The sequence below is a fragment of the Delphinapterus leucas genome, chromosome 16, assembly GCF_059928025.1.
Source record: "Delphinapterus leucas isolate spDelLeu-1000000601 "Yukka" chromosome 16, BTC_Dleu_Yukka2, whole genome shotgun sequence".
Classification (NCBI taxonomy): domain Eukaryota; kingdom Metazoa; phylum Chordata; class Mammalia; order Artiodactyla; family Monodontidae; genus Delphinapterus; species Delphinapterus leucas.
The window spans coordinates 41,824,218-41,848,315 of record NC_143144.1 but is presented as its reverse complement, the minus strand read 5'-3'; the positions used below and the strand labels follow the sequence as shown (position 1 = coordinate 41,848,315).

General features: G+C 48.5%; 1 protein-coding gene across 1 annotated transcript in view; it reads right to left on the bottom strand.

Moving 5' to 3' along the window:
* Positions 1 to 7,577: 7,577 nt before the first annotated feature.
* MARCHF8 (membrane associated ring-CH-type finger 8) overlaps positions 7,578 to 24,098 on the bottom strand; it is a 101,308-nt gene continuing 84,787 nt past the window's right edge. Inside the window, 7 exon segments of the mRNA XM_089897844.1 lie at positions 7,578 to 8,148; positions 8,565 to 8,712; positions 10,662 to 10,842; positions 11,492 to 11,579; positions 11,582 to 11,631; positions 12,264 to 13,106; positions 13,338 to 13,420. Coding sequence (XP_089753970.1) covers positions 7,844 to 8,148; positions 8,565 to 8,712; positions 10,662 to 10,842; positions 11,492 to 11,579; positions 11,582 to 11,631; positions 12,264 to 13,106; positions 13,338 to 13,420 — 1,698 coding nt within the window. The 3' untranslated portion in view covers positions 7,578 to 7,843.

Here is a 24,098-nt window from a genome sequence, read left to right as displayed (position 1 = left end):
TCTCCTATGGCAGAGAAAGCAACATGCCTTTTTAAAAAATGCATTTTCTTTCCTCAGGCCCAAGAAGCAGAGCCAGCCCTGAGCTTGGGGATGACAATCCACTGTCTCCTCCTACACACATACCCAGCCCCAGCCCCCAGCCCTTGGCTTCAGAATTGGGTCAGTGGAATCCACAGGGTTTCAGGAAAGTGTACACCTGATGTGCTAGGCCAGCCACCCTAGGCCATCTGGTCAGCTCTATTTTAGCCCAGGGGTCACCCTCCCCCCACCAGCCTGACACCCCAAGTAGTGAGGAGCAGTGAGTGTGTCCTTAGGATCCCTGGGCCCAAAGTACCCTCTTACCTCCATGTGCACTGGTACAGCCTGGGGGAAGGAACATTGGGTGGACTTTTTTTTTTTAAGTTTATTGAAGTAGAGTTGATTTACAATGTTCTGTGAATTTCTGTTGTATAGCAAAATGATTCAGTTATACATACATATATATATATATATATATACAAATTCTTTTTCATTATGGTTTATTATAGGATATTGAGTATAGCTCCCTGTGCTCTACAGCAGGACCTTGCTGTTTATCCATTCCATATATAATGGTTTGCATCTGCTAATCCCAAACTCGCAATCCATCCCTCCCCTGCCCCCCACCCTTGGCAACCACAAGTCCATTCTCTACGTCTCTGAGTCTGTGTTTCATAGATAAGTTCGTGTCATTTTTTAGATTCCACATAAAAGTGACATCATGTGGTATTTGTCTTTCTCTTTCTGACTTACTTCACTTAGTGTGATAATCTCTAAGCCCACCATGTTGCTGCAAATGGCAAGATTTCCTTCTCTTTTATGGCTGAGTAATATTGCATTATATACACACACACACACCACCCACATTTATGCTGTGAACATACGGATGCATGTATGTATCTTTTCACATTAGAGGGCGTTTTCTCGGTTTTTTGTTTTTAATTTATTTATTTTTGGCTGCATTGGGTCTTCGTTGCTGTGTGCGGGCTTTCTCTAGTTGCAGCGAGCGGGGGCTATTCTTTGTTGTGGTGCGCGGGCTTCTCATTGCGGTGGCTTCTCTTGTTGCAGAGCACGGGCTCTAGGCACGCGGGCTTCAGCAGTTGTGGTTCGCGGGCTCTAGAGCGCAGGCTCAGTAGTTGTGGCGCACAGGCTTAGTTGCTCCGCAGCATGTGGGATCTTCTTGGACCAGGGCTCAAACCTGTGTCCCCTGCATTGGCAGGCGGATTCTTATCCACTGCATCACCAGGGAAGCCCCACATTAGAGTTTTGTCTGGGTATTTGCCCAGGAGTGGGATTACTGGATCATATGGCAACTCTGTTTTTAGTTTTCTGAGGAAATTCCATACTGTTTTCCATAGTGGCTGCACCAATTTACATTCCTGGGTGGACCCTTCAAAAAGGGCAATGTGGGGACTCATCGGCACGGCCTTGACCTCTAAGGCTCGCCTTGAAGGGGCTTGGTGGGGAGTGTCAGCCCCAGTCCACAGATGGGGAAACTGAAGCTCAGCGAAGAGAAGGAACCCTTGAGAGGCCGCCAGCTGGAAGAGAGCTGGGCCTAGCAGGGCCTTCCACATCACCTGCTGTGATGCCTCTGGGTGATCTCGCACCAGAGCGCCTTTCATCTCCAACATTTTAAGAATTTACAAGCGCTTCTGAAGCAGTGAAGCCTTTGCCAGCAGGCCTCTGGGGGGCAGGATTCCAACAGGCAGAAGTCGGCCAGGCAGATGCTAATTCAACCCAGCGGGCAGCCCTGCTCCCAGGAGCTTCACGTCCTCCCTCGCTTCCTCCATCATAAATGGTGGGATGAGCCCAGAGAGCCCAACTCTGTCTCTTGGGCCTGGGCCTCCACAGGGTGGAATCAGATGGGGTGGGGGAATTGGAAATTGGCTGCATTTCTTCCCAGACACCCCAGAAACTGGCTGAGATCTGGAGGGTGGGGTGGGAGGGGAGCCCTGAGTCAGAGGGGTGTCCGTGACTCAGAGCAATGCCCTCCCTGGGCCTCAGTTTCCCCGCTATACACGGGGGTCAGACTGGAGTACCTGTTCTTAGTGTTGGGTGAGGGGCGTTCCTGTGGAGGGGAAGCACGGACCACTTTGAAAATCGGATAAAAGCTATGGGCATCCCCCCAGGAGTGTGACACAGGCACTTATACAGTCCTCAGGGAACCACACACCTCCTATGGCTGAGCAAAGAGCCCCGGGACCAGGGTTTCCAGGTGACTGGATTTTATGGGACAGAAAAGTTCTGCAAGAAAAATCTGGAGGGACATCGTGTTACCAAGTTTTTGTTGGTATGAACCAACCAATCCATAAAAAGCACCCCCGCCACGTGCTGCCAGCTACTCTCATCACTGCTCCGTGGTAGGGCGTTTTAACAACAGAAGAGCAGGGGAATAAGGATAACGAGACTGCTCTGTCTCACAACAGCCTGTGTTGCCTTTTCCCATCTCCCCCGGTCCCCCTGCAGACCGTGCCACAGCAGTGCCGGGAAGCACGGCCGGGCCAGCTCCCCTCTGCCGAGTGCCTGACACTGTGTGTCTCCAGTGAAAGGGTGGAAGCTGGACAAGGGGAACAAAGTGGAGCCCAGCTTGGCTCCCTGGACCCCTGGACCTCCAGACGCCTACCTAATGCGGAGGGGACGCTGAGATCGTGCCCGCAGAGCCTGGACTGTGCTCCTCTCACTTCAGCTCCGGGGGAGGCAGCCTGGCGAGGCAGGGCCGATGCGGCTTCTCTGATGGCCCAGGGGCTGGGCCTGCCAGCCCAGAGGAACTCTCAACTCAGGACAGCAGGCTCATCCCTCTCCCTCTCTCCCCGCTGAATTACCCTTCTCAGCTCTTTCCTGACCCGACGACGTGCAGTGGGACTCCTGGTCTCTGTTGCACTTCTGAGGCTGGGAGAAAAGACAGGTCCTAGAGAGGGTCCTCTATGCCTCTCACACCACGTGGGCTGTGCAGCAACAACTCTAGGGGGCGCTGATCACACGGGCCAAGCGTTGGAAAACTTTTTCTGTAAAGGGGCATGTAAATATTGTAAGCTTTGCAGGCCATACGATCTGCCATTGTAGCAGGAAATAAGCTGAATACAGTGTCAATGAAGGGCAAGGCTGTATGTCTACAAGTACATTTATGAAACAGGAGGCTGGTCTGCGAGCAGTGGTGGGCCACCCCCCCCCCCGACCTAGAGGATTCAAACCGCCCCTCACTGGTGTGCCATCAGCGGCCCCAACCCGTCATTTTTTGGCTGGTGTCAAAGGGAAGAGAGGCCTGGGGGTGGCACTGTTTCAAGCCCGCCGGCAACAAGACCTTATTGGGCGTCTCTTCAGCCAAACGCAAATTCATCGGGTCCCCAAAGCGTAGAGGCTCCTCATGGGCAGTCCCCACTTCGCATTCTTACAGAAGGTTCCTCTTTCAGCTCCATGCTCCTCGCCACTCCCTCCAACTGACGCTTGAGCTCAAGGGAGCTCTTGGGGGAGGGCTGGGGCACACGCTGGCCTCCGTTCCCCCCGCGAGCCCACACCTGAGCAGATGCACCTCTTCCTCTAGGGGCCTCAACAGCTCCACTCAGTTCTGGGGACCTCTTCTCCCAAGTCAGGCAAGGAGGACACTTGGCAAAGCACCCTCCTGCTTCTTAGCTCCCCAGTCTCTCTGCACTCGTGGACAGACTCTCCCGGCTCACCAAGGGCAGTATGCTGGGGCGACCTTGGCCTCCCTCCTTTCACCTGGTGTACAAAGGTGAAGCCAGGTGCCCGTCCTCGGCACTCCCAGACCCGGCAGTGGTTTGCAGTCCCGAGACTGGAGGATCAACGGCACTGTCATTACTCAGGGAAGCCCCGCCAGGAGCCAGGAGATGCAGCCAGGCTAAGCTATCGCCAGCAGCCCTGTTGGCCCTGCCCCGGTTCCCTCACTCAGCTGGGCTGTGCTTCAGTATATGTTTCAGCAGATAAGGCTAGTTAAGCAATGTACCATTCCAATGGTCGTGCTGCCATACACACCCTGAACTTGAGTCTGGCTTCTCTCAAGTTGAGAGAACTTGAGTGTGGTGAGTCCAAGTTGTTTGAGCCTGGATGTCTGAGACAAGCACACCTATGAGAACGACTTCAGCTTTCACTCCCACGCCCACACATCCTCCAGAACCCACTGCCAGTGATCCTTCCTCCCTTACAGGGACAGACCAAATCTGCACGCGAGTCTGCATGATTTACCTTCCTGATGTGCAAGCCAGAGGAACCCGGAAAGGGGTCCAGACCACTGGAGTGCTTGCCAATGTTCCCAGCCTCCTTGCAGGAAAACACTTTCATGGAAAAACTCCTTTTTAAAGAAAAGCTTTATTGCTGCAATTAGATACTCCCGTGTATAGTACAACCACCCCCCGCAATACAGAGAATTATTCAAGCAGTAATGCTGAAGAACAGTGAACATACACAAAGGGATACAAAACTAGACATTTAGATAACTTGAAATTCTCTAAGTTAAGAAAAAGTTCAAATGTGAAGTGCCTTTTAGAAACTACACCACACATGCCAGTGTAAATTTGGTCTTTATTAACAATCAACCTCCTACAAACACTGCATCTAAACAGGTGATGAGTTGCACAATTACTTCCAAAACAAAGACAAATGCTTTGACTTCCCTATGTTTCAGTCTTTCCTTGGACTAGAGATGGAAGCTGCATATTTCAAATCAGATCCAAGAGGGAAAGTATCTCAAATGTGTATTCGCATCAGGCCAAATCCACACTGTCGTGGATCTTTACACCCTGCCGTGCCCAGTCCTCCTCCAGCTCTGCAGCCGACCACCAGGCAGCAGGGGCAGCTCGGACCCGTGCAGGCCTTAGCTGAGGCTCTTGAACGGGCCCAACTGCCTGGGGTCCGTATGTCTGTAGCCAGGAAGGCACACCCGCAGGTTTTGTAACTGGACCCATAAGATTGAAAAGAGTGGATGGAAGTAAAAAAGGAAGTGACATTAGGGGCCTGTGGTAGGAAGAGGTCTTTCACAATTTTCAGGAAAATCTCAAAATAAACCCAAGCACAAAAGCCCTTCAGCTGAACTATAATTTGAGGGAAACAGAGGCCAAATCAGAGATGGCTGGCTGGTGACACCCCTGAGAGGCTGCTTCCCTCTCCCCCTCACCTGGCCTACAAATATCGGCCCCCATGACCCTGAGACCTGCAAAAGCGCATTCAATGTTTCTATATGGTTCATCCAAGTGTCATCTTCTCACTAAAGCCAGGTGCAAAATGATGAGGAAATGGGGAATAATTAAGCCCCCAAAAGAACCTAGAGAGCAAGCTGACACTAAAGGAATGCCTGGCAGATCCACAGCTCCCACTAGGTGGCAGCACAGCCCAACCTTGGCAGGGCTTCGCACTCACCCTTAGTCCCTTCGGGGAAGAGATTAGCCCTGGGACTCAGTAGTGGGGCAGAGGTGCTCAACAGGACCTGCGAGGAAAGAGAAAGGCAACGGGGTAGCTGTGTGCCACCCCAGGGGAGAAAAGAAGGACATGGGGCTGACTGTCCACAGGCAGAGGCTTTCAGGAGCTTGGCTGGAGGTGACGAGATGGTGTTTAGGCCCTTCCTAAAAAGAAGTGACAGGGCTTCCCGTGACAGTCTAGTTGGGCATGGGAGCAACACAACAGTCATGGTTATAAAGGCACCTCTGCCACAGAGGGCGCCAGGCACACTGGGTGGGCTGCCCTGGGGCTATCCCCACCTAAGCACACTCTCCTCTCTACAGAAAGTCTCAGTGCTTTTCAAGTCCAGCATAAGGGGTTCCACCGGGGGGAAAGGGAAAGATTCCCACTTAAAAAGCTATCCCAGTCTTCCCTTGACCACTCATCCGCCGTTAGAGGGACAAGGGGCCTTGCCCAGGCAGTTCCTAAGGGGCACAGGCAGGGCTGACCTGGGAGTCTCCTGAGTGGACAGTCTGTAGCTGCTTGGTGTCCCCAGGCTGAGAAGGGGTGTAGGTAATTGCACTTTGGGGCACAGTGAGCACAGGCACGGGCTGGACATGCCCTGGGAGACAGAGAGGGCCGGGTGACCTATTTCCAGGGATGGGCTACAACTGGACAGCAGCTGCCAGACCAGAGAAGCCACGGCGGGGCAAAGCCCTCCTCCAGAGCTTAAAGATCCTTCAGCCTCCTCCTGGCTTTCAAAACAAACCATGGGGCTTCTACACTGAAATGGAAAGGAATCATCTTCTGTTTGCTTCCTCCTCTTAACAGCTGGATGAAGCAACTAAGGCTCGGAGGATGGAGGGCAGGACCCCCAGGCATCTCCCCCCAGATGCTCATCTGCGGTGCTTCCTGGAGAGTAAGCGTCCGGGCAGACCTAACTTACACTGCAGACTCCCCTGGCCTGTTTTCCTGGAGTTGACTCTTGTTTGCCTGGCATGATGAAACTGGTCTTCAGAAACAGAATTTTAAGCAGACCTTTTTAAAAGGACAAAGGCCATTTGATGGTAGTAATTTTGGTTTTGTTTTATGAAAAATGGTACAGGAGATAATCCCTGATGACAGAATGGACTGATAGCAGGGCCAGGGGCCCCTAAAGGATCCTCTCTGTTCAGTCCAGTTAAGGCGACAAATGGGCAGGGGAGTGGCTGGGAGCAGGGACACAGTGGACCAGGGCAGTTTGCTGCTCACTCCTGGCCCTCACCCCAGAGCCAGCCCGTCTGCATCTCTGCCCTGGGCAGTGGTCCACAGAATGTGCCAGGAGCAGGGGCTGGCTGAGTGGCAGGCACCCAGGAGCACCTGCAGCATGCATGCCCCAGACCAGGGCGATGCAATGCCTACTCCATCAGTGTGAAGCCAGCACAAACTGGAGAGGTTTGTCTTTAAAGGAGTAGTTTTTAAATATTCAGTTTTGTTCTAATTACTCGCTTCTTTTCATTTAGATCTCATGAACCCTTCTTCCGGGCTGACCAAAAAAAAAAAGAAACATTCAGGGCAGCCCTATGACATGAAGACTTGTCACAAAACAGGCTCAAAACCACAGAAATTATGCTCGAATTGCCATTTAGCATCCATTAATTCCCACAAGGTGTTATGAAAAAGCCTCAGACCTGTTTGTCCTGCTTTAGAGTCACAAGTCCCTTTTATGGACTTGTGTCCAGAGTAGATGTCACATTTCTTAGCATATATAAGGCAAAAAGGGTTTTAGATCTATTATAATGTGAAAGAGATAATCAGGGTCATGAAGGGAAGGTTTCTAAATGAGACGTCCTTTTAAATGTCAATCCCACGGGACACACATATTACAAAATACAGATTCTCTTTTTGTAAAGTGCTTTGCTTTGCTTAGTGAATCACTCACCACCACGCACAGAGCACCACGGTCCGTCTGCTCGGGAACTGTCAGTGGCGGCCTCCCCGCGCTCTGCTTGGTGAGGGGGAAGCCTCTCCTCATGGCTAGATGTTCCCAACACTCCACTCCAGAGGGTCGGTGGGGGGACCTGCCAACTGGAAGAGGCGCATCAGGGCCCAGGCGCTACCAGCTCCTGCTCTAACCTCAGGTTTGGCATCTTATTCTCTCATTCTGCTCAAGACTACAGGCCAGAACCCAGCCAGCGCCCCATCACGGTGTTACGGGCTCTTCCAACTTCCCTTCCTGTAGACACGCTGGCGGAAGCAGAACCCAGCCGTGCACAGCTGACGTGAGGATTTTCCAGGGGAGTCACTAAGGAGGGTTTAGAAAAAGAGAAGCCATTAAAAATAGTCACCTGCCCCGTCTATGCTATTAAACGACATAAGAAAATGTACACAATTGGCAGTAAACAATTTCCTTCAGCTGTTCGCAGATGTCCAGGAGAACTACACACCCTCCACATCATCAGATGTGAACGATCTCTGCTCCAGTGTCTTCAGGTTCTGTGCAACAAGAAGAGTTTGTGTCGGAATGACAGATTCCACGTCCATCTTTATTTTCAAAGTTGGGCTCTGTTAGTGCAGATTTTTCAAAAATATTCTTTTTGCTTGTTTCTGGACAGTTTTGGACATAGATTACTCTGTTATAAGCCTTGAGTCTCTTCCATAATTGTACATACACTTTGCACTGAACGTACATAAAAAGAAGTCCACCAGTAAAGCCGATGGCCACAACCACCAATTTAGTCCAAAAGGGCCACTCTAGGATTCCTGGAAGGGAAAAAAACCCAGTTAGCCTATCAGCCGACCTTATTTAAGATGTGAAGTAAATAAAACACAATTTCTGAACTTCCCATAACCATGGACTCTTAACTTATCGAATCTTGCTTCGCTGGAGGAGGAGTGGAAGAGCATGTCCACTCCCTTTTATCCTGCTCCTCCAGGGGGCACTCATGGAGATTCTCTCTCTCCATGATTTGATCTCTCCTGACTGGGTTTTAAAAACTACCACCACAGCAAAAGAAACATCCAAAAAGGATGCGTAGTGCCTCATGACTGATGCCTCCTTCCAGAAGCCCAGACATTTGAGGTCTGATTTGAAAATCAACCTGGAACAACACCCCAATCCTAAGACCCACTGTGCCATCCAGGATCTCCTGGGTGCACCTTTCATTCTGAGCACATACCTGTTGCCTGCCCCTGCTTGATCTCCTCAGCAGTGCGGTCGATGAGCACGTACAAGGACCAGACCACACAGGTGATGGCAATGATGTGGAACGTCACAGAGCACATGATCTTCCTGCGCTCGCTGGCTGTCATCTGCAGCTTCTCCCACTGGAAAGACAACGCACAGAGCGTGAGGCTCAGGCTCATGGGCGTAAAGCGCTACGATGGGGTGAGAGCTTTGTTGATGGTTAAGACTGGCTTCCCTCCTCCCTCCCCCTTTCCCAAGCTAGATGAATTTCCCCAAACACTCAGAGTCGCTCCCTTTAAACCATGTGGCGTCAACCAGGTACCAGGCACTGGTGTTCTGTCCACATCCAACTTTCTAGGCAATGAAGAGAAGCTGGGATCAAGATGAGCTATGAACCACCACCAGCAATCCCCTGGCTGCTTATTCTGGCAAAGCAGGCATTCAGTGGCTTTGATACAAGACTTTATGGTTTTGGTCCTGATGAAAACAGCACATTGGCCCAAGACCCAGGTGGCACACTTTAAGTTTCCGTGACTTGCTGACTGGCATGAGTGAGGGGAAGAAGGGGGTTGATGACACCACAACACACTAGCAGATGGGTCACACTATGTCGTGAAGGTGATGGTGGAGGGCGCTCACTCTTTGGTCCTCTGCTACATGGGCAGCAACACTGTGAAATCGATGCTAAGATTTCCTGGTACAAGCAGTCTGTGCCAGTCCCATCTCCTCTAGGAGCTCATTAATTTACTCCAAATAGCCAGGTTTTCTTTTTCATTTACTGGTTTCCAAATCAGAAGAAAACACATAGAGGTAGAGAAAAAGAACAAGTGTAAACACTGCATATCCTCTGCCAGCCCTACTCACAACCTTTCCAGGTGGTTCTATGCAGGATAAACTGAAAGTAGAGCCTTCATGGACTATCTATATTGGTCAAAGTGCCGTAAGACTCACTTGAAGAATCAGCATAGAGTAGGTACCCAAAAAAACAATGAGGCTTTTATGGGACAAAACATTTTTTAAGTAGTTTGCGCCTGCCTTCCCTAGCATCCAGATTTCCTTCTGCTATGGTGTGACACAGTATCTTCATCTGGCTTCCCTCCTAAAATGTCCCCCTGATTTTCTAAGACACATTCAGTTCAAGTCTTTCACACTCCCCTGAAATGCTCACCCTACCTTTGCGGTGGCTGCTCTTCTCCAGAGACAATCTGACCTCTCTAGAGTCCTTTCACTTCCCCTCTAAATCCTACTGATCTTCCAAGAACTGCTTCAACACCAAACATTCTATGAGGCTACCACCACTCTGCTTCCCCAGAGCTCCGACCCACAATGAATACTTCCTTCTCTGAATATCTGATACGAGTGATCACCATAGAAGTTAGCATTGAATTGGCATGTCGGTGCTGTTACCTGATTATGTAATTCCCCTTGAAATTTATGACTTTTGAGATAAGAACAAACCTTTTATTCTTCCAAACAAAACCTCTCCATATTCTGGGCACACAGACACATTGAACGGCCAGTGTTTACACAGGAGGGGAGCACCGGATGAGGCTCCTTTCAGAGGAAGCACGGACATGGGACCTGAAGAGAGCTGTGTTGCGTGTAATGCCTGTGGTTCCTTTCTTTTCCCATCTGCCCCCACTTCCCATCTAGGAAACACCTGTCACAGGTATACAGAAATAAATTTACCATGTTATGCTGTTCTTTGTGCTGGAGAGAGATACTAATCTCCACCATATGGACCTAATTAGAGGCAAAGCCTGAAGAGTTAATACATACAAAGTTTAACGCTGACTAAGATGTCACAAAACAGTCTGTGGTCAAGGGCCAAATGACTGATACAGACAAGCAGGCAGTCTTAGTTTTAAGGAAAAGGAAAACATCATATGACTGAATGGACAGAAAGAGCTTCTTCCTGAGAGGAGGGACTTGGAAATCAGTACCAAAAACATGAATGTACACACCAGCCCCAACTTCTTAAAGGAGTGAACACAAGCCAACTGTGGCTCCACCCAGTCCCAGGTGCTAATTCTTCTGGGTGCTCATCTCAGTGAAACTAAAGTACTTCCGAGGGTGGCCTCGCACATACTTTTCTCAGAGGCTTCAGCTTGGTCTCCATGATGAACTCGTACTTGCACAGCTCACAGCAGCGTGTGTCGGAGCTCTTGATCCACTGCTGCAGGCAGGTCTGGTGCACAAAGTGGAGGCTCCCTGTGCAGTGGCAGGGTGTGATCAGAGGGCTCTCGTCATCCCCTTCACAGTGACAGATCCTGTGGCAGAAGGAAAGCCAGTCATTACAAGGAGGGCCACACAACAGGGAAGATGACGCTTCAGTGGAAGGTCAGTCCCCCCAAGGAAAACGTTCCGAAACAAACATCACAAAATGACTGTAAGCACGAAAACATACAAACACAAATGAAAACAATTACTACAAACTAAAAATTTCTAGCTTACCGCACCAACATGGAAAGTCTGGGTGGCTTTTGGCATCAGAGAGGAAAAAATGATATAAGAAATGACAAAGCAGTCATTTTGGGTAAGACTTAGGAACTTCACTAAAAAGACGAATTTAAGGAAACATCTTCCAGAACTTACATGACATTAAAATAATCAGAGGTAAAATTTCTGTGTAAAACAAAACCAGCACTCTACCTTTCAAAAATACCAGTGACTTGAAAAGATGATGAACTTTGCTTGCTAGCTATAATCACCGACCTCACCTTCACACACCACAACTACATATTTCTGTCCTCTCTCAGAGAGTAAACAGAGAAATCACAGTGCTTCTCCTGGACCTGAAAAACCATTATAAGATGCTGCAATTTCATTTCTTTTTTCAGGATCACTCATAGCAATAAGTGAGAAATTTAAATCATTCATTATTTCTAAGGGTGCATGCAACAGGACGTAGCTACTAACCTCAAGGAACTTAACAGACTTTTGAGAAACAGAAAGGTCTTTTCCAGCAGCTGGAGAGCAGGTAGGGACACCTGGCCTGAAAGGAACTGGGTTCTGGCCCAGGCCAGGCTCTCGGCTGTTTGTTTCTGTGAGAGGGGTTTCTGATCCAATTGTTAAAAGAAATGATAAGAGCTGATCCTGAGGAGGGGCCACTGGGGAAAGGTTAGAATGCGGAAGGCCTAAGAGTAGCGGCAAAAGTGAATTCTGAAAGCTTTTGGAGGCCTGACAAGGATGCTGCACCCGGGAAGATAAAAGTGGAGTTAGGACCTGGGCAGAGGTGGCTGCATCCAAGTTAAAAGGAAGGAAGGAGCTGCTGAAGAGCAGCCCTTCCCCATGCACACCGTGTCGCAGGTGGAGCGAGGGGTAAAAACGAGGTCGAGAGGGGAAGCCAATGCTTAATATCTAGACCATCAAGCTGGAAGACTGGAGATGCTATTTTTTCTTCCGCTTTCCTTATGCAAAAGCTACTTATTTTTAGTTGAGAAGAGTCAGCTTGGCCTTTAATATGCGTAGCTTCTTCCTCTTTTATCATCTATGAAACTATCTTGGGACCCATGTCATAAAAATTGGTTTTTCAAATGATACCAATAATCTATTCTGGAGAAAACTATTAATCCATAATTGTGTACAACTGCCTATTCATTTTCCTGAAACTTCACATATTAAAGCAAGATGAGGCCACGGAGGTGTGGGGAGCAGAGAGGGCCAGAATGGTGGTTCTTGGCAAACCAACCTGCAGACATCCCCTGATGTGGACACGGGAGAGATGGGGGGGCCCTTTTCAGAGAGAGGGGAAGGACCATCCAGGTCACTGTCCTTTTCCACCGAGCAGAGGGGCGCCCGCAGGACCCTGCTCTTCGGTTTTGTGGATGTGCTGTCCTCAAAGACGTCATCATCTCCCGTTTCGTCGGAGAAGAAGCCCGCGCTCCCAGCCAGCCCGCTGGAGGACTTGGCGGGGTGCGGGCCGGCAGTGCAGCTCTCCAGCTCGTGGAACCAGTGCAGGCTGCTGGTGCTCAAGCCGTGTGACAGCGAGAACAGGTACCGGAGCAGCCGCCGGCTTCTGGACACGGCCTCGCCATCTGCCTTCTCGTCCAGAAGCAGGACGTGCGGGCCCTTGCCGGCTCCCACCTCTGAGGCCGCTGAACGATTGGTGGAAAGGGATGAAACACAAGAATGTTTGAAACTGCCAAGAGGTTTGCGATTCAGTGTTCTTTTTTCTTTCTGGTGGAGCCTGTTAATACTGAGACACGGGTCTTGAGGGAGTATCAGTTTCCCTTCAGAGCAAGTCCTCTCCGCATAGTCAAAACTTTCCAAAGCATCCGGGGCCTTCTCACCCACATCATTCAGGGATTTTGAGAGCTTCAGTGTTCTTCTGGCTTTGGTATTCTTAGCAGGCTTCAAGGCCTGGACCCACTCTGAGCCATGGGAATTTCTCTTTGATGCCTGCACTGTGTCTTGACAGACAACTGTCACAGTGAGCCCTTGTGTCAGAGAACTCTGGCAGGGAGGAGCTTTCAAGACAACAGCAGACTGCACGGGACTGTGGTGACAACACTCAGAAAACACTGCACTGGAACTGCATGCAGAGAGCAGTGGAATAAAAGCACAGGAAGTAAAAACAACTTTAAAAGAAAATAGGCATCAAAGTGAAGAAATGAGACTCGCGCGGTACCTGGTGAGCAAACAGCACATAATACCAGGTTGATTGTTTAGAGCAGAGGCATACGGAGAATCAAGAACCTGCAGACATGAACGCTCATTCCTGAGATGCACATGAACCACCGTAGCATGTGAAGCAGAGCATTACCTGCAGATGTCCTGATTGGAGGGCGTGACAGAAGTGCGAGAGAAGGCGGACACTGGAGCGGATGCCACTGAAGAGCCCCCAGCCTGCAACAACACACCTCCAGTCAGTTTTCAGGGAAAGCCAGGGGACTGCAAACACCACCTCCTTGTGAATGGCACTGGGTCTGCCGCTGCCCATTGCTCAGTGAATAGCACGTATTAGGTGCCTACGAGCCAAGGTAAGAACAAACCAAGCAGCACTCTTCTTTTCTCAGATGAAGGTAAAGTGTAGCCAAGAAATATTTGAGACTCTGGAACAGCCCCATCAACCTTCTGTATATTCAGTGGTCATTTATCTTCTAAGCATCTAAACTTAATTAGTTCATACATAAATCAAGAAACCAAGCACCGTAAGTACACGCAAATGCAAAAGAAACATGAGGCACCTTCCCTGCCAGCTCTGCTTCCCCCACCCAGCACTCTTTAACCTGGTACCTGGGATCATCCTCGTTGACGCTGGCAGAATGTGAGAGCCACTCCTCCCTCACCACCTGGCAGTTGGTCCACGAACCCTCACTACCCTGCCAGCGCTCTTTATACAAAAGGGAGACTACCTGAGCACAGGGCCACCAACCCAGAGCTCAACCCCAGGCCCAGGAGGGGGCTGAGTACAGAATGCTCCCGAGTCCTAATCTTGGGATTCTGTATTGAGAAAATTATCAAGAACATGTAAACGTGGAAGGAAGTATAGCAAGAGGTCATGAGATAGAGCAGGGGCTCTGAGGGGTCGTGAACAAGCCAAAATTAGAGAAAAGTCTGGGAGGGTGAGGAAGTACCACGATGGGAAGAGAAGTGGAGGAGAGAAATAGGATCAGGGAGCACAGCTGGGCTGAGGATGCATGACCACTACTCGAGGGTCCCCCAGCCTCCCACTCCAGCCTCTGTGGGGCCCTTGCCAGGCCTCATCAAGACTGACTCCTGAGATTCCACGGCCCTCACAGCACCCTGTGTGTTCTTCCCCGCCTAGGACAGTTATCCTGAGGGACAACTCAAGGGCCACAGGGAGACAGTACTGTGGGTCTGTTATCAAGAGCAAGCTGACATCTCCTCCCTGCCCTCCCCAGGCCCACTCCAGTGGCCCTCAGCCCTGCTTCTTGATTCTGGAGAGACCACCTGGCTCCACGCTTGCTCAGTGTCACCCCAGCTGTGGGACCACAGACTTGCATCAGCCACCAGGACAGCTCCCCCCACCTTGCCGCCTCTCCAGCGAATACACCAGCCTGGGAAGAGCCAGACAGAACCGGCACTCTGACTGAGGTGCCCACTGGACGGCTACTCTTGCTGCCCAGCATGGGGATGATACATCACTGTAAACCCAGCTCAACCTAAAGAAGCTCGATCCAAGAGGCTACATGGTATCGTGCTACATGTGTGTGCTAGAACGATGCAGCATTACTCAATGAGCACACCTTCTGAGTCACCAAAGAATCCACACTTACCTTCTAGCTGAATGTGCACATGGACGTTGCGTATATTCTCCATAAGAGCACTGCTGGTCAAATTTCTTGAGAATCTAAAGTTTATTTGGAGCCACGAAAATGACATCCCTCCAATAACCTTGCACTACTTGGTCACGATTCTTTCTAAAACAAATTGTGTGTGTGTGGGGGGCGGCGGTCTCAATATTATGCTGCTATGTTCCCACTGCACGAGCTACCTCTGCTTTCTCCTGTGCCCTCCTCCAGGCAGCCACCACGGGCTCCTCTGTCTATTCTCCTGCGGTGAGCACACAGGGCCTTTACTGCTAGTCGCTGCACGGAGGCAGGCTGAGGAGAGCCACACTAATGTCCCCAGCTCCTACAGTCAGCCTGCTCTCTGATGTTCAGCCCTAGCCCCACTCTGAGATGGGGAGCCTTCTTGAACTTCTTGCTCCCTTCTCTAACTTGTGAGGGTGACCAGCAGCTCTGTTCAGCACCTGTAGGCAAGGCCACAAGCTGGTCATGGTGTAGAAAAGTAAGCGTCGTCACCACGCCTCCCCAAGTAGACCTGGGAGGAAGGGAGGACAGGAATGTAGGTTCACGTCCTTGTCCCTCACTGCTAAGAGGTCAGCTCTCCATCCTCTAGGTTGCTGGGTCAAGCTTAGTCGCTTGGACTGAGGTACAGAAGGAACTGCCCTCCCCACGTGAGCAAGGGAAAAGTACACTGCTCACCAAGAAGACGGGGGCAATACCTAGTTATCTCCCTCCCTGTTACATTCTAAGGACAGGAGCCTCTTGAAACCACGTGTACTTTCCTGTATTCTGAAGGGAAAGCAAACCCTGTGAAAGGAAAGTGGGGTCGTATCTGGAGAATGAGGCCCTCCCAGGATCAGTGTCTTTGAAAGGAGGCAGGTCTCAGATGGGAAGCTGAAACCAAGACAAAATGGCCTCTCACTCCCGTTCTGAACCTCAAGTAATTCATGTGAGAACGGGAAGTCCGGGGTAACGATCACATTAGCACACATCTGTGCTGGCAAGGCTCAGTGGTAGGAGGCAGAGACTTGGAGCAGAACAAAACCTGCACCGAGGAAGCAGCCGGACTATCCACACACTTGACATCTGTGATCCCTTCCCCATGAGTTTCCTGTCTCAGGTGTGTCACGGGGACTCACACAGAGTCGTGTCTGTACTTGCAGCAGACTGGCAGGCCTGCAGGATGGCGGCAGCCCCAAGCCCCTGCTCTGTTTGGGAAACAGGAACAGCCTCGGCATCCTCTATCTGTGCTCCTGCCCTCACTTCATCCTCTCTGATCCCACAAAGAACATCACAAGACACTTTCAGCAGGTAATATCCAAGCCTCAACAGGCCTCCCAATAACAGAGCAAAAGTCTCCCTTCTTCTTAGATCATGAGGTTACAAGGGAAATTTTAAAATCTACTTACTGTTGTTTTACATACATACAAACCAACAAATGCCTTATCCAGGATCCTTCTCCTTAAGAGCGAGAAAATGAGCAAGATTCACGGGGCCATCACAGTCCCCGTAGAGGTTCCTTCTGTCACCAGCTAAAGAGGAGTACATGCTGAGAGTTCAGGACCAGTCCCCGCACAGAATGATCATCAAAGCACAGTGACAGCAACTTTAGAGAGCTTAACTTGTTGCTGGTATCAGGCCGAGTAAAATCTGTCAACCTACCAAGGAGGATTTAAAAGACTGGCCTGATCAACAATGGCAACGACAAAATGAAGCCAAGAGCTGCAAACACAGTTCCAGGGTCCAACCAGGGAGGTCAAGACAAGTCAAGGGGCTGGCAGTCCCCTCTCAGAGGCTCGGGCCAACAGCTCCCCAGCTCCTCCTGAGAGCAGAGGGCAGGGTGACATTCAGGAGGCTGTGCTGGCTCAAGGGAAAAGGAGACTCTATGCCCCCCGCACAAAGCCAGAGAACACCCTCTCCCCTCCACGAGGATCAGACCACACAGGACTCCACAGTTACTGACAAAAGGTGTAACTGTTCATAACGAGAAAATTCATATGTGTTGAGAAAACTTAAGCCCTCTGTTCCTGAAGTTCTTTGTTGGTTCTCAAACAAGAGACCTTCCGGTCATGAAAAAGAATGTAAAGCAATCTCATTACAAAAAAATTTTCATAAAAATCCCCTCTTTTTAAGATGTTGTCATCAATTATGTCAAAACAAACCTCTGGATTCTGTCTAGGCCTAAATACCAGTTGCTTTTATTTCTTAGGAATGACATGTTTGTTTTGCTGTCCTCAAGTCACTTAATGGTTGCCTTTCCTATCAACCCACTGTTTTAAATTATTTTATCAAGACTGCCAAAAACATATAAGGAATAGAAAACTTTCCATGTATCCCTGGTAGAAGCTGGCATGCCCCCACCTGTTTCCCTTTAAGAGAACTTACTGCTATTGGGAGGCCTGTCATAACAGACTCACCAAGCAGAGTTCTCAGTCTGTGGCAGGAACTTACCAATTTGACACTGGAGGGGACTTCCTCCCTGCAGGACACCAGCTGTACCTTCCATAACCCTACCCTTCCCCGCCTGCTTTTTGCTTCACTCCCTTCCCTTGCTCCCTCCACTACGTTACTTTCCAACCTCCCTCTCAGCGACTTCCTCCTCCTCCCCTATTGCAAAACCCCACTGGGCCCTTTTTCATTTACCAGCAAAGCTACATTTAAAACATTTTGCTCCCTAACAAGAGTGAATCAGCCCATCTGATCTTCATCAACAAGTATGGGGCCACAAGAAATGGTCTGGTTGGGCTTGTTTGCTTTTAAGCCAGAAGGAACTTGAGGAAGGACTAGAGAAGGAGGGCAAGGTGCAAAGAGGGCTCGTGTTTACGACGGACCTCAAATTAGATTTATCAAATCAATGACTTAATCAAAAAATGGGAAAGGAAATACAGATGGCTCTTAAAGCATCAGAAGATGCTTGACCTCTCTCACAACAAGAAACACAAACTAAAGCTCCAGTGAGAAATACCATCGTCATCAACAACAAAGCGTTTAAAAAAAATCAAATACCCGTGTTGGCAAAAGTACGGGGTAACAAGCATGCTTACACATCGCTGGTGGGAAAGCAACCTGGTAAACCTCCCTCCTAAGATGGCAATTTCGCTGAGAATTACAAATGCACGTGCACTTTGTCCCAGCAACTCTTTTAGGAATTCATCCTCACACATATGCAGCAAGAGGTTTGTACAAAACTGTTTGGGGGAGCAAAGGGTTGGCATAACCTCATTGCCCGTGGGCTCGTATCTGATTAATACTGGTACAACGATAGAAAGGAACGTGGGCAATCATTAGCAGAAGGGAAAGCTCATTATGTGCAGTAAGGGGTATATGGAGGGAGCAGGCAGAGAGGAGAGCCACACCATGCATGCTGGCACGTGCAGACTATCTGTCAGTGGCTCCCAACAGTGGTTTCCTGTGAAACAGGGAAGGAGAGCAGGGACCCCGGGCAGGAGGGACACGGACTTTTCATGAAGACCCTTTCCAACCTGATACCCCTTAACCATGAACAGGTATTTCCTAAATACAAATTTATTTTTAAAGTAACATGAGACTGAAAGTCTAAGAAGTACAATAAAACTGCACAACCAACTGTAATGATTTTCCAATTCTGGAAAAACTGGTAAAGAAATTGATTTCATGGGTCATGCCCTACATTTTTAACAATGAAATAAAACAGATGTCAAAGTGCATCTGACATGATGATTAAGTCTTTGGGGGAACTTTTTCTTTCAGTTGTGTGTATCAATGAGCTGAGTTTCAATGTAAACACTATTTCTTACAAAGGATTATGGTCAACATAATTTGAAAGTCATTGCACTACTGTATTTCTACCAAAAAAACGTAACAAACAAAAATATCAAAATAAGTAAAAGAAGATGGCTAAATCAAGAAAGCATGTTAGGGACTCCCCTGGTGGTCCAGTGGTTAAGACTTCTCCTCCAATGCAGGGGTTGAGGGTTCGATCCCTGGTCAGGGAGCTAAGATTCCACATGCCTCGCCACCAAAACAATCCCAAAACATAAAACAGAAGCAATATTGTAACAAATTCAATAAAGACTTTAAAAATAGTCCACATCAAAAAAGAATCTTAAAAAAAAAAAAGAAAGCATGTTACATCGTCAGCACAGAGATTCTGAAAGTGAAGGGCTCTGACAGCTATCAAGAGAGAGGTTTTTCCTCTACAAAGATGGCATTTGCCACCTGTATTAGATTTTTATTACCATGTTAACGAATTACCACAAACTTAGTGGCTCAAAACCATAAATGTATCATGCGACAGACAGCGTGATAGGACCCTCTGCTCAGGGTCTCCCTTCTTTGTGGAGGCTCTGGGGAAGAATGCACTTCCACGTTCATTCAGGTTGCTGGCAGAAGGCAGTTCCTCGCAGGTTTAGGACTGAGGACCTGTTTACTTGCTGGTTGTCAGCCAGGGGCTGCCTGCATTCCCCATCCATCCCTCCCCATCTTCAAGCCCACTCTTGCTTCCAATCTCTGCCACCAGCCAGAGAAAGCTCTCTGTCTTTAAGAGCTCATGTGATTCCATTAATACAATGATCTCAACAGCAATGTCTCATCATAGTGACAGGCTCTGGGCATCAGGGTGGGACATCTTTGGGGGGCCATTTTAGAAATTCTGCTTACCTTTACTTTCTGCTCAGGAGGTTACTAAATGCTACCGTGCTCCTGTCCCCAAACCAAGAGAGAGTGATTGGGTCCTTACTGCTGCTCAGCAGGCCTGACTTCATATAATAAAGCCAAATAGAGTCTCACTTGGTGTTTAGACACTGCAATGTACAGACTGAGACTGCGTTTCAGCAAACCTTCTGCTTAGTGCAGAATTTCCTCTGTGAAAAGAAATGCTTCATTAAGAGAGAATCTGATTTCTAAAAATAAACACCCAGTTGTATTCAACTTCCAAAATGATCTACAATTAAAGAGGAGAGGCCAGTTCTGTGGCTGCTCTGATACACACATGTTGACGCCTGATGAAGGACTGGGCCAAGAACAAGCTTTCACAATAGCAAATAATTGAAACTGACCGCTAAAAAAGTCAATATAAAATACGTACAATACAGAATTCATGGAGGAGAGTGTACAATAAAAACCACTGAATTCTAAAATGATTTCCATTATAAATGACTCTCAGCTTTGTCTAGCAAGTAGCAGTAACACTGAATTCTTTTCTTCGGTGCCCTTTTAGAGAGAGTTGGAATTATGTGAATAATAATATGCCCCCAGCATAAGGAGGGGCCTATGTCACAGCACTGCTACAGGGAAGACAACAGCTGAAGGGACTTTCTCATGGCTCATCTTACAAAGCAGGTCTTTAAGCTACTGTTGGGAATATTGCAAACATAACTTGTTTTCAATAAATTACATTGAAGACAATGATTTCTGAGCAAAGATGGCTTCACATTCCCAGAAACTATAAGTGTAACCATATAAAGGCCCCTAAACCACCAGAAATACCATGGTGAAAGGGCTGGGTTTCTGAGTTATTTAGTAATCAAAAGGACCCTTTTACTACTACAGACTTCTTTTAAATATTTAATTTTTTAAAATAAATTTTTAAAAATAAATTTATGTTATTTATTTATTTCTTGGTTGCATTGGGTCTTCATTGCTGCGTGTGGGCTTTCTCTACTTGCGGCGAGCGGGGGCTACTCTTCGCCGCGGTGCATGGGCTTCTCATTGCGGTGGCTTCTCTTGTTGCGGAGCGCAGGCTCTAGGTACAAAGGCTCAGTAGTTGTGGCGCATGGGCTTAGCTGCTCCGTGGCATCTGGGATCCTCGCGGACCAGGGCTCGAACCCGTGTCCCCTGTATGGGCAGGCGGATTCTTAACTACTGCGCCACCAGGGAAGTCCCTAAATATTTAACTTTTCAAATAGAACTGAAATGCTTTTTTTTTTTTTTTTTTTTTTTTTTGTGGTACGCGGGCCTCTCACTGTTGTGGCCTCTCCCATTGCGGAGCACAGGCTCCAGACGCGCAGGCTCAGCGGTCACGGCTCACGGGCCCAGCCGCTCCGCAGCATATGGGATCCTCCCGGACCAGGGCACGAACCCGTGTCCCCTGCATCGGCAGGCGGACTCTCAATCACTGCGCCATCAGGGAAGCCCTGAAATGCATTTTTATTTCCAATCATTCTTTGAGAAAATTCTGAGGTGGTAGCAAAAGCACTGGTTTTTGACTCCAAAGTCCTCAGTCTGTGTGTGTTCCTGGGTCACTCCACTAAGCACACCACCTCCCAAGAGCACACCACTTGGAGCAGGAATTTAATCATTTAAAAATCAGGTCAATAATCCACAGGGCTACTATGAGGAGCAAATAAAGTCAGAGATGTAGAAATGTGACACACACCATTCTTGGAATGTCTCCACTGAGAAGAAGGTTTCCAGGTGGACTACTACTGCTTGATCGTCTACAGAGTAAACCTGCAGGTATATCTGTGATGAAATGCCCCCATTCCAACAGAGGCAACCACTGTCCACTCACTGGGATGAAAAAAGTTTCTGCCCAGGCTACTCACCTGGCGGGTGAACCTTTGGCCTGGGAGAATGCGACTGACAAGGAACACAGGAGATAAGAAAGATGACCCCAAACTTAATGTTAAGGCTCTTCCTCTAAAGCCAAATGTGTTAGATGACAAATGAAATCAGTTACCTCTTTAAGCACACGCCCTCCCCGACCCACAATCTAAAAGAATATTCAGAGACCTGCTTGAAACCCCTTTGCTGGCCCCAACGCCCCAAGTCCAGCCTCCCTCTCTGCTCTGCGACTCGGCATTGGTCACCGAGCACTCCACAACCTCTTGCTCCTCCTGGGGATGCTCCCACACCCCACCCAGCACAACTGGCTGTTCCTCAGGTTTCTCCTCAAAAAGGGCTTTTCACCCCTATTATTCATTGTCCTTGTACTCTGTTCATTTCTTTCCTGGCACTTGTCAAGGTTTATAAAAAGATGTTACTGGAACAATATGTTCACCAGGAAGCTGCTGCTGTTCAGCCTTGCACAGTGCCTAGCACACAGGAGGTGTTCAATGAACACTTGTTGAATAAATAAAACAAGGACACTCTGGAGTAACTGTGTCTCTTTTAATATGTCTAAAACAGAGGTTCTCAAACTTGTTGGTCTCAGGACCCCTTAACACGCTAAAAAAACGGAGGCCCCCAAAGAGCTTCATTCTTATGTTTATGTGGGTTACATCAACCAAATATTAGAAATTTTTAAAACACAAGACCACCAGCACACATTCCATTAGTGTCAGAGAGAAGATGCCACCTTGCATGCCACTCAGTCTCTGGAAATTCCACTGTACACCTGTGAGAGAATGAGAGCAATAAAAGCAAATAATGTCTTCTTATTATTATGAAACCGGTTTTAACCTTCTCTCTCTCCCTGCCAGGAGATCCAAAAGCAAACTGAAAACTGCTGGTCTAGAGTTTCAGCCAAAAATTAAACTGTAACCAGTCAGAAGGCTAAAAAAAAAGAAAAGAAAATATGGTCAGTCAATCTTTATAAGAGGGGAGCCAAATAGCAAGACACTGACCATGGAGCTCCATCAGGACCCAGAGGGAAGCTATGTGGTGTTCATGACACACGTGAAGCAGGCTGTTACCACTTGATGCCATTCAACTCCACCAATTCATTCTCCTTGTTTCTACTGCATGAAAATAAGTCTTTTGTCTTTGGGATAGTTGTTTTCTTCAGTATAAATTAAGAAAGGCACACTCGCCTTATACTTAACCCATAGGTCTGAGTAACCTAAGTCTGTCACTGGTTAACTCTGTATTCAGAAACAGAGAGAAGCAGGCCTTGGTCTTGACAATCACACCAAGGTGTGTGGCCAGCAAGCCACCATCCTAAGGCTGTATTTACATCTGACATGTGACATTCTGCTGTATCTCATTCCTACCTAATGGCAACATTAACTAGAAAATATTCAAGAGCTCCAGGAGAGTCAATGCTCAAATTCATTGAGATTTGCTTGCCAAACAACACAACAGCAATAATTTTAAGTGCTCGTTAAACATGTCCAATCTGACTTCTACCCAGGAATACTTGATTAACCAGAGGCAGGCACATAATGTTCATGGTATCTGAATAAAATTATGCAGAGCTCTAAAATATTCTGCCAGGTACCACTCTTCAGCAACTGCTGGAGCTTAGTGAACCTGCTTGGCTGCAGGGAGGAGGGCACCCATGCTCCAGGCTTCATGATGGATGTCTAGCCTACCACTGCCATCACCCTGTGGTAAGTGCTGCCAATCATGAACTTGTTCAAGAAATTGTGTCACCTGGACCAAATCCAATTCCCCAGGTTGAATAAGAATGCTTCCCTCAGCATTCTCAGTAAACTGACGCCATGTCTGTGTGCTGCCCTTTCCCGCACATAAGGCTCCCTTGAGAGGTATCAGCAGAGGCTCAAGAAAGCCCGGCCCCCTCAGTGAACCTGGCCTAGGCCAATTCCTTTTATCTTAAAAAATTCTATTTGGACAGAGTGAGTTTAAGCCGCCTCAGGGAATTCTAACCTTCCTCTAAAGGGTTTTAGGTCAAAGTACAGTGGTCCTCACTGGAATGGTCCCAACCAGCACAGCCCCAGGGTTTACAGGTACCTTGCAACTGGGTGGCCATGACAGCCATCACTCCCAGTGACCAAGGCTGCAAATACCTGCCTTTCATCTTTACCTAAAGAACTGGATTTCCCAAGAAGGTGACAAACCAGTTTTCTACTACAGTTTAACCCCATTCTGGCCAGCTCCTTTTTACCTTTTATGTCCTGCTTTAAGTATCCCCTCCTCAGCCATACCTTCTCCGAGCAGCCCTTTTAACTTCGGTTCCTCATAATTCTGTACCTTAGCCCCTTTTCTTTCACCTTCATAATAATTCTGTCTGCGGGTATTTTATGGCGCTCTGCTTATTCCTCTCTTCTCTGTTTAGTTCAGCATTCAAAGCATAATGTCTTGCACACAGTTAAGTGTTGGACAAAATCTGAACTCATGCAATACTCCTAAACGCTGCACTGGGCCTCCTTGTATACGTTACAACTGAGGATACTTTATGCCGAGTGATGAGACAGCTTGCAGGTGGTGGGCAGTGGTGGTACAACACCCCTGGACAGGGAGTCACGTCATCTCACCCTAACGTGGCAGGGCTTCCAGGAGCAGCCTCCGTGACCACCCAAGTCCCCCGAAGGCTGTGTCAGTATCTCGCTGCATTCCCCCCACCAGCCCGTGTTCCAAGTCACCCTGGGAGTGAAGGCCACCTGTCAGCCAGG